The sequence below is a fragment of the Anomalospiza imberbis genome, chromosome 1 (assembly GCF_031753505.1).
Source record: "Anomalospiza imberbis isolate Cuckoo-Finch-1a 21T00152 chromosome 1, ASM3175350v1, whole genome shotgun sequence".
Taxonomy (NCBI): domain Eukaryota; kingdom Metazoa; phylum Chordata; class Aves; order Passeriformes; family Viduidae; genus Anomalospiza; species Anomalospiza imberbis.
Genome location: NC_089681.1, coordinates 41,673,197 through 41,686,442, shown reverse-complemented (window position 1 = coordinate 41,686,442; position 13,246 = coordinate 41,673,197). Strand labels below are relative to the sequence as shown.

At 39.2% G+C, this 13,246-nt stretch overlaps 1 protein-coding gene and 1 long non-coding RNA gene across 3 annotated transcripts; one reads left to right on the top strand and one right to left on the bottom strand.

Annotated features, from left to right (window-relative positions):
* Positions 1–2,138: 2,138 nt before the first annotated feature.
* On the bottom strand, positions 2,139–9,257 carry LOC137473289 (uncharacterized). 2 transcript variants are annotated; one of them, XR_010998677.1, is made up of 3 exons: positions 9,149–9,257; positions 7,398–8,355; positions 2,139–3,919 (listed from the first exon to the last, which is right to left on the bottom strand). It is a non-coding gene; the product is annotated as an uncharacterized lncRNA (long non-coding RNA). The 2 variants fall into 2 exon arrangements; XR_010998678.1 differs by having other exon boundaries at positions 7,398–8,358; positions 9,149–9,256.
* On the top strand, positions 8,970–12,405 carry PPDPFL (pancreatic progenitor cell differentiation and proliferation factor like). Its single transcript, XM_068189138.1, has 5 exons — positions 8,970–9,084; positions 9,170–9,266; positions 10,230–10,319; positions 10,405–10,504; positions 10,937–12,405. Exons 2-5 carry the CDS (start codon positions 9,212–9,214, stop codon positions 10,947–10,949), a joined length of 258 nt encoding a protein of 85 aa, XP_068045239.1. The 5' UTR covers positions 8,970–9,084; positions 9,170–9,211; the 3' UTR covers positions 10,950–12,405.
* The last annotated feature ends 841 nt before the right edge of the window (positions 12,406–13,246 follow it).

Genomic DNA, 13,246 nt, shown 5'->3' with positions numbered 1-13,246 from the left:
AAGGCTGACAGCACCAAGCTGGTGAATTACAGAGCAGATGTGTGAGAGTTAAAGCCAATGCTGAGCAAAACGACTTTGTTCTGGCAGCTTGCCTGACTTTAACCTTGTTGTGCATGACCCAGCTCCAATACCAAAGGTTTTTCAGGCACACAGATCTACTTTTTCCCTAGATAGAATGGAAAACTGTTCTTTTCAACAATTATTTCTCAAACTGCAGGCCAGCACCTTTTTGGCAGTCCTGAAAGGGCCTAAAGTGGGTTGGTCAAATATCATGTGGCAGCAGTTGTCTCTCAGGGTAGCAGCAGCTGCTGCATTAACAAGAGATTACAGCCTAAGACCATGGTTGCAGGATTGATAACCACCTTAAATTGCTGACAGCAGTTTATTTTCTCCAAGGCAAAGCAGCGAATATGAACACTTGTTGCCAACTATAAGCTCTTCCTTGACTGATATGGAGGTTCTAAGTTGCTGGAAAGTCTAATTGAAGGTAAATGAGATGAACCAAATGGAGGTGACATTTTCAGATTTGCATAAACCAGTCCTAGATATTTCAAAATTCTCTTGCTGAGTTCAAACAATCTATTCTCTGCATTTGTTCTGACAGTGATATGTGAAATTAATCCAGCACTTCTCACAGCTCCTTTTACTCTTGCAAAAGACAGACACATGTCCTGTATCATATCCTCCTGAACATTTTCAATTATTAACTATCAACTAATTGTTTAGTTTTATTGGAGTAATTGTTTCACCTTCTTGCTCTGTTTCATTATAAAGCTTGATGTGTTCTACAATACTTTTTGTAGCTTTGGTATACAAGCAGTTTTGGTGATCGCCTTTAATTTTGCAGTCTTCTATAACTTGCTTTTCTCAACAAAATTCTTCAAAGGCTCTAGATTGCATTGTCACAGATGCATGATAGGAGGAGGAATGGAGGGAACCAATTAGCAGCAATCATAACCTATGATCACTTAACTAATTATTTCGTGTACCTCTCAATTAGCTAATTCCAGTATTCTGCCAAAAGTCAACTTGCATTCAGAGTGTGAAATACTTTCCATTCAAAATGTATAAAGGATCTGTTGGACTTGAATTCACTTGAGAAAATTGCAGTTAACTGCAATGCAAGCAAAGGGGAGGAAAAAATGCATTTAAGCGGGATGAGGAAAATAGGCTATGCACTTTCTGTCTGATCAGACTCCTCATACCTGAGACTGACCCTTGTAAAACTATTTTAAAATTGTTGTACTTCAGTAGGATGAAGACAAATGCAAAACTGCCTATCACCGTTTTCACTGGTAAATAAGAAAGTGGATAAACTCAACCCTTGACAAGAGATCTAGTGATAAGAAGCAGACAGAACACTGACCAAATGAAAATAATGTGAAAACTTCATTACTGTATCAAACTTGACTGCATTATCAACTAAAATCTTTAGACCCTTGTCAAAGTTTGATTTTTCAATATTGGCATTTGCTAGGAAAACCTACTATGAATCTAGCCAATAAAATAATACTACAAGTATACTTGTGTTCCTGAAATTGCAAGGCTGCATGTAGGCCTCAGTTCTCATTTGTCAGAAAAAAAATTGACTAAACTTCTGCAAGTATGGGAATTATTTAACCTATAAGAAAACTGAAAGTCAAGGAACTAGGTGTTTTCAGCTAGGAACTAGCTGTTTTCAGAGTCGAGTCTAGTCACTCTAAGGAGAGGTACCTGTCGCATCACAAGTGTGGTCAGACTCCGACTTACCCGGAGGAGTTTCCGCCCCCCATCAGCAGAACATCAGTGGCAATTTCTCTGATTCCTCATCATTTTTTATATGATTCAGCATCACAGGAAGTAGACAAACACTTGTCCGTGCCGATCCTGTCAGAAGAGGCAGAAGATTGGAGCAACACATCTCAACTGAGTTGGTCTTATTTAGAGTAAATTAGTGTCTCTTTGACACACTCAACATAACTCTGTGGTGAGGATGGTTTGTTTATGTCTTCTTGCTAGTGCCTTGGCAAAATACATACTACAGATTAAGAAACTCTGGATTAAAGGACCCCTCACCATATTTAATTTAATTTAATTTAATTTAATTTAATTTAATTTCATTTCATTTCATTTCATTTCAACCTCTTCTGTGTTTCTTGGACTGTACTAATACTGTTTCAAACCTGTACTTCTAGTGGTTCAGTAGCAGTAAATATGACCTCAGATTCCCAAGCTTTGTGGCGTGTAAACAGTATATCCTGACACAAAATAACAACTTGCATCCACCTTATAGTTTGATGGGATGAAGTAGCTCTTTTTTCCTCAGCTCCAGGAAATGCTGCCAACTATGCCTTCATTGCTGGTGAGATGAGTTCATATTTGGAGCAAATTCTGCTGGGATGCTGGGCACTTTTGCTTTGTGAAGTGCTCAGCTTGGCTACCTGTCCTTTTTCATAAGGCAAATTGAAGTGCAGTGTCAGTATATCATGCTTAGAGGATCAGCAATGGTGTCAGTTAGGATTGAGACTGGGAAGAATGGTCTCCCAAAGAAGTTGCATGTCTGGCTATTTTCTCTCCTGTTTTTTGGGGTTTTTTTTGGCTCCTAAATAGTCACAGAAACAGAAATTTGCAGTGCCTGTTCTTCTTCTTTTTTTATTGCTGGTATGTTGCATATTTAAGGCAGAAGGGCCTCCCTGGTTGTGTGAATGGGACTGTGCTCTAGCCCTTTCTGTGCTAAAAGACTTGGCACTGTGCATGTGAAGGCAGCTTTGTAGAAGCCTGAGAGAAAGACTTCCCGCCAGCAGCATCTGTGGAGATGGAAACAGCCACTGCATTAGATCCATTAAGTTCTAAAGAAATGCAATAACTGGACCCTAATTAGCCATCTACACCCAAATGTTAAACATGGTAGGTTTTCAAATGGATGCTTAGCAAAGTCATTTGTCTGCCAGCTAATTGGACTCTGGCTCTTACACTAGGCACCGGTGACGTCACATTAAATTAACTAACCCTTGAATTAATGCCAGGGAACCTTGACAGGAGACAGAACATGATTGTCCATTCTATTAAGATAATTAGAAATGTCCTAGAATGGCTTAGGGCTTTCCCTGGCTTTTTGCCACAAAACTGCCAAGCAGCTTGGGTTTTAATACAAGCAAGAGAGAATTCTTCACCATTTTGGTTGTAAACATATTTTGCAGTATAAAACAGTGTGACCGTTGGCCATTTTGTAACAGTCGTCTTCAGGGCCAAACATTGGTACTAAGAATATTTAAACTCTGATTTCAGATGAAATTAAGTGTGTGAGAGTCTAGAAAAAATGGGAGAGTCCCTGATCAGTCCTAATGGTGTTTGCACTTCTGAGGTCAACTGGTTAAATTTTGAGAGAAGGAAACAACAAGCATAATGAACTGAGGATCTGACCTGACGTCCTTGTGTGATAAGTCCTTACACATCTAGCTTTCCTCCTCTGCAGGCTGGAGGGATTTTTGAGTGAATTAAGGCTTTCATGTTTCTTCAGGTGTTGCTGTCACAACCTCACCATGTAGACATAAGTCTGCCACACCTTCAGGATGTACAGTTTGCTCTAACACAGCTGTACAAGTACACTTCGGCTTCTTAATTTCAGAACAGTTCTGCTCTATGATGTCCTGGGCCAGCTCTGTTGCTAGGTTAATGGGAAAATTTCCAGCTGCAAAATTATGAATATGTTCTCCTTATTCACAAGTTCCCTGATTCATTTTGCACCTCATGCTGCTCCATTCTGAGCATCTGGCCTGGTGACAGAAAAACTAGTCAAGAAATGAGGATGCCAGCATGTCTCAGTGCTGAGGAATAGTGTCTATACACTGTGAGGCATGATGGGCTACTACAGCCTTCTAGGATGCCTTTGCAGAGGTAACAGGTTGTGTTCAAACTGGTGAGCCTGAGTCCATTCTACCTGCAAGGACAGAGAGAAAGTAGGTACAGAAGTGAATGAGAGAAGAGTCTGTGGGTGTTTATCATAATGCACATTATTCTTTACAGCAATTTGAAAAAGTGGATGCTATTCAATAAAATGTTTCTTTTAACCAAAATTGACAAGAATATTAAAATATGCAATTTGGCCCTGCATCTCAGTAATGGGTGTGAAATTGAATAACCAGCCGACTTTTCTCTTCTTTATAGATCAATAAATTTCCAGGGACATATTAAAAAGGAATATAAACATTCCTAAGTTTCAATTTTGCTTTATTCAGTTACATTCCAATCAATTACATATTCTATTTTGTAGGAATACAATTTATAATCCCTACATTTGGTGAAACTGGGAGCTTAAGTCTTCTTCTTCAGAATACTTGAGAAACAAAGTAACAGAAAGTCCGAGTATTCATACTCCTTCTGAGAAAGATGTAAAAGATGTAGCTTGCTGGAAAAAGTTTGTGCAGCTTTTTGCATATGGATCCAAAGAAAAATGGGATTCAGTTAAGTGCTAAGATAAAACTAAAATGACAAATGCTAAAATGTCTTTGTTTTTGTGTGAGTGTAGTGCTGCACTGGGCATGAATTAGACTGAACAAAGAGAAATTTGTATATTTTAGCCTTTGAAAACTCTCACTTAACAGTAAATGAACAAAGATGCACTAACCACTTAGAAATGCACAGTCTTTCTGAGTGTTTTTGCCATGCAATTTGTATGTAAAAGTATGTGTTTTCCCTGCTTTTACTGACATTTCTGGCAATGTGCATCATTCAGAGGTGTACTCCAAGCACTCTAGAGATCAGTAGTTACCCTTTGCTTTCAGTGTTATCCAATATCTTGACTGGTCAGGAACAAGAAATCCTTTTCTCTTCATCAAATGTGTTGTTTCATTTTGTTTTTTCCCAGGTTTATATTCACATTTGTAGTAAAGATTAAAAATAAAAACAATGAAAGAAAGTGCTGCAGCTCCCAGTAAACAATCAGTTCATTACTGGGAGTGGTCATTACTACAGAGATGATGATTTGCAGTGGTGTCACACACTGCAGTGGTGAAGAAAAATTTTCTTGTCCCTTCTGGCTCAAGCTCTCACCAGCAGCTCTATGGCCTCACGTATCTTTTGCAGGCTACATACAATATGAATTTCCATTCCCCTGCCACCTCTCACTCTGCATTTATATAATGCTCACTCTGCCATCAATACCTCAACTCCTCTTGTTTTTGATAGATGACCCTGCATTCCTGATGAGCTGTTTGGCTTGGAGGAATATTTGAAGAGTAAAACAAATGAATGAAAAAAGGTAAGTGATGGCACTGGTCCTTGGAAGCAGCTAACAAACTAAACAGGTTTTGATAAGTAAATTTTGCAAGGCAAAGTTTTTTTACTTCACATAGTGGAACTATGAAATTTCTTTAATGCAATCCTCTTTTATAGACTCCTTTCAAAATTTGACAGAATATGTATGCAAAAAAAAATATTGAGATAAATAGTGAATAATTAGGGTTACTAACAGATCCATGAAAGAAATGTTTCTGAAAGTTCTCTAAAAATGTTAATACATCCATTACAAAATACTACTCAGGGAAGTTTGGTCTTCTCGTGGAGAGCCATATGGTCAAACTGCTACACACTTCCCTTAAAAAAGAGTGATTTATACTTTCAGTAAAAAATTGGAATGAAATGTTCATTGTGGATGGATAATAAGATTAATTTGAGATTAGCTCAGTTGGTTAGAGCATGGTATTAATAATGCCAAAGTTGTGGGCTCGATCCCTGTATGTGCCATTCACTTAAGAGCTGGACTTGATGATCCTTCTAGGTGCTTTTAAACTCAGACTATTCTGTGCTTCTGTGATTTATGAAAAGGTGCAACATCTGCTTTTCCAGAGGCTTGTGAGGAGAGAATATTCAACCTTATGTGCCAAAATGGTACCTTCCTGCATATGCATTCGGAAAGGTGCTTTCACTCAAATTGTTCACATCTCTCTAAACATTGTCAGAGTACCCATATAATCATACACAGGACACAGCTCTGAAGCCACACTGTAGAATTTATAATGCCACAGTACTCTTACAGAAGGTTAAATGGCAAGGAAAAGTAAAAAAAATTGTCATAAAAGTGCATGGAAGAAAATACCCAAAACAAGTCCTCAGAAAGATTGGCACCAGGCTCACAGAGGTTCTAAGAAGTGAAAGAGTAGCTAAGTTTATTAAACTTTTTTTAGTGAATAATTAACAGGTCAGCTTCAAAGTGTAACTCAATATAGACTGTTTGTTTGTTTTTCTTTTTGTGACAGCGACCTTTTGCTTTTAATGTACAATAAAGGGTTATATCAGGTAATTCTGGCACAATACGGTGGGAGATTGATCCATTTAATGTCATTTTGATATAATTTTTAATTTCAAGTTACTTTCTGATAAGTATCCATGTTTAATGGGATCACACATAATTCAGTACTGTGTCTATTTAAAAGTTATGCACACACAAATGTTATAGTAACACTGTTGTTAAGGACACAGTATTAGTCATTCAAGGGGTTGGAAAGGTACCTTTTGTAAATGTGTTTTTACAAAACTGGGGATTATGTACTATTTATTTCATAGGCCCCCTTCCCCTTTTTGCAAAAAGCATGGATATGACCTGAGTTTGTTATATTCAAGAGACTATAGCATGTATTTAATAGGACTACTTCCATATTCATGACAGAATTTGAGTAGTGATGCAGCCAAGGCTTCCAGGGAGAAAATAATGGGTCAGTGGTTAAGACAATTGAATGCTGTCTTGAAAGTTACATTGTAATCTTGCCCCTGAGTTTGTAATTGATGCTATGTGAGTTACTTAATCATAGGTGGCCACTAACCAATTTCTTCAATGTCTGATTGAGTATCTGATTTATCAACACACCGAGTACTTAAATCTGGAACTGAAGTACATGACAGCTATAAGTGGGTAAATTAAGTATGGCATGAAGTAGTTGTAAAAAAAATAAAGTCCTAAACTGCTCTCATATGAGACATATAAGATTTTTGGATAATTTTATCTTGGCTCTTTCGGATCTCAGAATTCCCTCTTGTTAGCTGAAGAAAATAGCATGCCTTGGTTTTGTAGCAAAAATAACCTTGGTTTTGTACTTTAAAATAATTGTGCCAGTATTTTAGAAACAGTCTGCCAGAATGACCATGCAAAAAAAAATACTGGGAAAACCTGTAGTTCTATATTCAGAGAATTCTGTATTCTTACTAGAAGAAAATACAATAGATAGGACATAATGACAGACTGTGTGAGAGGAATAGTGGAAAATTTCTCATTAAATAAGCCCTTTCTATTCCAGTGCATTAAACAGGCTCCAAACCAAAAGTGGTAAATGACCATGTATACTAAACGATAAAGCCCCATGCAGCAGTGAAGCAGTGAATTATACACATGCAGCAGTGAAGCAATTGAAAATTTTACAGACCTGGTGTTCCCCAGCTCCTCAGTATTTTGGCATGGCTCTGAAATGGATGGATGTTTGTGAGGTTTGCAAGAGAGATACTTATGTCTGTTTCCTTGTGAAATACAAAGCCTATACCATGGGCATGTTAGAGCCTAAAAATCTTTTCTGATCACGTCCTTTACAAACCAATGAGTATATTAAAACAGGATTTTAAAGCTGAAAGACAAAAACAGATACAATAAATGACAATTTTACTAGCTCTGTCTAGGACACAGCGCTATCACTACAAATGCCCACCCTCACAGCTCAAGACGACCATTTCCTATGGCTTTGGGAATAAGCTTCCTTTCTTTCAGGAATGGATCTGACAATTCAACAGAGTGTGAGGGCATTTATGGTGACAAAAACAAATGAGGTGCTGCAGAAATTTATTGCCCTCAAATAGAACAAGACTGAAAATGAAAATTGATTACTAAGGCAGGAAACAAGGTGACTGATACACTGAACTAATAGCTAATAGTATGAACAAGCTAATACATTTAGGTATCCATAAACAAGAAACTGCAACAGTGATTACTACTACTCTTACAAGTGCTTTTTTACATAGCAGGATAAATGTATGGGGTAACTGGCGCTAGTCCTTGGTATGATCTCATCTGCAAAGAATTTCCTGTGTCTATCTTGCAGATTTCTCAGTGATGAGCCTTCAATCTTTGCTCAGGAGAGACCACCACATTGTCAAGACTGACAGCACATAAGTAAAAAGACCTATGAAAATACACTCTGCTTGCCTGTTACAAATGATGTGTGGGTGCTGTTTTAGAGGAAGTTTCTCTGCAGTGGTTTACACTCTTATAAATATACTAGGAGCTATTATGAGCTATGTCCTTATCATTTGAGATAGAATGCACTGTTCAAGCAGATGTCACAGTAACATGGCATCACACACACTTCACCTCTGTGTTCCTACCCACAGCTCCTGCTAGGGGGAAAAAAAAAAAGGACAAAAAGTTTTGTCGTGTAGGTGTAGCAGGAGCAAACCAAATAGCCAAAGCTGTTTGTTACTTTTTCTGTTGACATTTCTGAAAGGTGAGGACACACACTGTTGAACTAGTTTTGCCATGCAATATGATTAGAACAATGAAAAGGAGCTGTGCATTTATCTTGGCAAAGTAAAAATAGTTTTGTGATCTGTCTTGGACTTCATTCTAATTTTAACAAGACTACATGATCACAGATTTTACTCACTGCCGTGAGAGTGGAGGTAATTCCTTTGGCTTCCCTAAAGAAATTAGTGTATATGCACAGCCAAGTTGGCGTTTCTGAACACAAATCTTTGCCCCAACAGGCACCTGTGAGCTCCACCCCGCTCTTCCCATTCCCCGTAGGGAAGAGAACAATTACCGCAGCAGCTCCTATCCCGCCTGAGGCACTCCAGCGCCGTGCTTGGGACGACAGGCAGGAGCAGGGACCGAGGGGCCGGGGCGGGGACGCGGGAACCGCCGGGGCCTGTCCCGGGCCGACCCGGGCGGCTGCAGGGCGGCGGCGGCCGAGGGCTGCTTCCCCTGCCGTCCCGCCTGTGCCACCGCCCCGGGGCGGGGGGAGCCGCCTGCCGCGTCCCATAAAGGGCGCCGGGGCCCGGGCGGCGCTCGCTGCGGAGCGGGGCCCGTTTCTGCCTCTGGACGGCCACTCGCCCTGGGACACGCAGGTGAGCCGCAGGGACGGGGCAGCGGCTCCGCTCCCCGCGCCGGGCGAGCCCTTTCCCCCGGCACAGCGCATCCTTTCCCTCGCAGGCTTCTCCCGGAGAAAGCCGGATTCCCCGTCGAGTCGCTGCCATGGCCTCCGTCCCCTCCGCCGGCTGCCTCCTGGCCAAGAACCAGTACTACAGGAGTGAGTGCTCGGCGGGGCCGGGAGCTGCCTCTTGTCCCCAGACGCTCCCCCCGCCCTTCTCTCCCCTCTTCCTTTCTCTCTGCCTGGGGAGCGCCTCTGGAGGAGGGAGGCTGAGCCTCCCGAGCCTCTCCCGAGAAAGTGGCCGGGTTGCTGGCACTCAGGAAAAGTGTTAGAAAGTGTTTCAGGTGATGTCTGGATGAGCTGGCGGCAAAGAGTTGTCTTTGCCTAAATAACTTTTAATTGGAGAGTTTTTAATATCACAGAACTTTAGTTTTAGTGACCATCTGCTTCTGGTTAATAATCTACCTTTTTTGTTTTTTTCAATACTCTATTTAGAATTATTTATTAGTGTTATCATATATATATATATATGTATATATGTATATATTTAATTATAAAGCATGACCTAGAAAAAGTGCTAGCCTAGCAAGTCTAGGTTTCTACCTGAACTTCCTATTTGCTTCCTATTTACTTTGCAAATTTAGACACAATACAAATCAATTCACATTTTTTTGTTTCTAAGTATGTGAAATAATCACTGCTGTGAGAGCACACATGGTGTATTAGGATTCCTAGGTCCACGGTGGACACTAATGTGAGTGTAGTATTTAGTTGTGTCACAAGGGAAAGCATGGCAGTTGGGTTGTTGTGGACTTAAATGTTCAAGGATGTACTTGCTTGTCTTGACAGCAGTGGGGCCGTGATCTTAAGCTTTGTCAGTGATTTCGGTGAAAGTTATGCAGACAGATCAAAGTATGCTCTTAAGGGAAATGTGAGTAGAGTGAGAGAGAAACATATAAAAGTTCTTATGAGAACTGTAGTAGAACAGTTACACTCTGTAGCTCAGTGAAATTGTTTCCTCTGAGGTAGCAGCATGTCTGAAAAACTCCTGACATATAAAGAGGAGTGCACTCTCTCAAAGCATTTCTTTTTGTTACGTGTGTCTCTGTTTTCCATGAACAGCAAGACTGAACTCAGAATCCAGCGTTTCTTCCAGCTCCTCCTGCTGTTTGGATGCTGTGAATATCACAGACCAGGACAAAGCATTGCATGGTATTGTTCCCTTATTTGAAACACTTTTCAGTTTTTCCTATTATTCATCCAGTATCTAATGTTGTGGGCTTTTCTTCTTTGGCAGGGTTACCAGAGTTAATTGATAAATATTGGTGGATAAAAAGCTTCTTCCATAGTGAACCCTCTCCACCAACTGTTGGCAGAAAAACACTCTCAGCAAGCAGGTGAGTCCTGGTTTTAAAACGATGGGGATAACTCACTTGCTCTGCTTTCCTTTTGGTAACAGTGTTAGTAAACAAGTCATAATCAGCTAAAACCATCTGGTGAGGTGCAATGCTGTTTTGATGATTTAAGTAGAATATACATCAAGTTTAATGCTATACAACCTTTCCACGTTTTCAGTTTAACAAATGAACTCATATGCTACTTCACATTATGCAGGTGGCAGTGCCTATTACTGTTTCACATGTATGGTGATGTTTATTTAATCATCTACCTATAGAACTTGCACAACCATTTATACAGTTTGGCCATTTTACTTTGTGTTAAAAAGCTGATATGAATGCATTCAAAAATATTTAGGCAGATAAATAAATATCTTTGAGGTAAATACAGTGAAAATTCTATTTATCATCTTTTTATATATATTTCTGCAGTACCAACAGTTGAAAAGGACAGCATGATGGCTTTTCTGACTGAGATGCTATGTTCAGACTTGTTTTTCCAAGAGGCTTGGGATCTTCCTAATGTCTGAGTTCAGCTGCAAGAAGAAAACAAAACCTTTAGGAGAGTGGAAAAGTCTATTTTCAAAATATTTTTCAGTAGCTAAAATGATATTGCTTAATGGACATATCCATGGCCTACTGTGTTCTTTCCAGATTTGCCATAATTTGTGATGTCTCTCTAATGAAAGTTTCCAGGAGTAGACATCCTGATGACTTACTTGAATAATTAGAGAAAGGTGACAGAAAAAATAAGACATCATAGATTTAGGAGGAAGATGTGTATTGAATGACTTTGCAATAGGTGATTCAATGAAGTTGCCTTTAAGGTACCAGCTCTATAGGCAGTCACACTGATGTAAAGAGGATTCAGATCTATAATCCAGAATAGGACTGCTGTGTGGCACGTGTCTTTTATCCAGTATTTGTGTACCAGTTACAGGGTGTAAGTTTACAAGAATGCTTGTCAATAGCTTTGCTTTTAGAAAGCCCAATTATATGAACAAGCAAGAGTCAGTTTGGTTTCTTTGATCAAGGAGAGTGCATAGATCACAGCTTCAAATACCCAGGTACCACTTTCATTCCTACCGACGTATGCTGGTATTTGAGGACAGAATAGAGGAGATGCACAAAAAACCAATAATCCTAATGGAAACTGACCTCTTCCAAGAAGAGCAACCTTAATCAGAGTTGATACTTCTAGTTTGTTTTAGATTTCTTCTGCCTGCTTTGTTGTGGCTTAAAGATCTACTTGTTCTTACGTGACCAATTCTATCAATATTCATCTGTCTGTCAGATTAGTTATGAGGGCTAGATCTGACAAAGGATTCCCCTCAAAGTAATCACGTTATTGTTATTATCCAAATGTACCTTTGTCATGCTTTTGAAAGGCACTATAACATCGCAATACTGAAGACTAAATGAAGCTAATTAGTATAATGCTTGTTTATTCTGCTGGGCATGACTGAAATGCATCAAGGATTATGGAAAATAACAAGTATTTGGCTGGATGATAACATTTGTGACAAGTATCTATGCAACTTTTTGATGTACTATCACTAAACCTGCTGGATATTTGTCCATCACTGCATGAACTAACAGTAGCAAACATTAATGTTGGCAACATTTTTTAATTAAAGACTAATGGTTGTCATGGTTATGCATAACTCCAAGGTGTATCAAGTGGCTGCTTCAGTGAGTTTACAGTCTTGGTGGAGGCAATAAATGCATGGCAGATGACAAAAGAAAGAGCACAATTCTGAAAACATGATTTCAAGGGTCTTTAAATCGACTTGTGTCTTACTTTTCTGCTATTGTATAGTTTCATCTTTGTCTCTTCTCTAAGTGTACAGAATAACCTCTTTTATACTGAGATTTTTTTATTAATAAAGATTTAACCAATATTTTGTCTGACTTATTTTTGGCCTCCAAAAACAAACTGGTGTTCCATGTTGCCTGTGGTGGAGTTGCTGTGTGAATATGGGTTTTCTTTTTTGAATGTGTATTTATTTTTCTTTTTTAAAATAAAGTATTTGAAAAATTTAACACCTCCTCAAAAGTCTATGTTGTATGTGCTTCACATTCTCCCTTTAGTCACTTCAAGTTCTGATGTGGCTAGGAAAAAGCCCCTACACCTTTCTCTAAAAAAATATGTTGTAAAGGAAGAGAGAAAGACAACACCATATAGTTGCAAGAAGGTGATGGTGACTCTCTTTGAAGATGCTTGAAATCACAGAAGAAAGAGATACTGTTTATTTCATCTTTCATCTGCTTAGGCCCTATGAACAACTTGTTTTTGTAATGGCATCAATGTGATAGAAATCTCTGCCCAAGAGAAGTGTTCTGATGCCATCCACATCCTCTTCTATTGTGATCAGCTCAGTATTTGGGCAGCACCCCTGTCAACTCAGAATGATTTATGCCAGTTCTTCAAAGTATGCAGTGGGCCACCTCCATTAATTAATATCTAATGTTGCTATAACAAACTCCTGAGAGGGTATGGGTAAAAGGGACATGAAAGTGCTTACAAACAAAGGGCTGCAGTTTTTTTATGTCTCACTAATAGGGAAATGTTAGTTTTCTTGAATTCCAGTTCAATGCACCTTTGAGAGGAGGGGAAAGCCAAAATTTAATCAATTTAAAGAGAAGCTGAGATAAATAGGAAGGGGAAGCTATATTGTATAGTTTAAACGTCATTTTGAATAAGGAAAACAGGAAAACAGTATGATTTCATATGCCAGTCTG

Bases quoted from the DNA above. Each gene is read 5' to 3' on its own strand.
- PPDPFL (XM_068189138.1), top strand. From the start codon at position 9,212: ATGGCCTCCGTCCCCTCCGCCGGCTGCCTCCTGGCCAAGAACCAGTAC. The intron at 9,267-10,229 runs GTGAGTGCTCGG...TTCCATGAACAG, and splicing joins CAAGAACCAGTACTACAGGA to CAAGACTGAACTCAGAATCC. The intron at 10,320-10,404 runs GTATTGTTCCCT...CTTCTTTGGCAG, and splicing joins CCAGGACAAAGCATTGCATG to GGTTACCAGAGTTAATTGAT.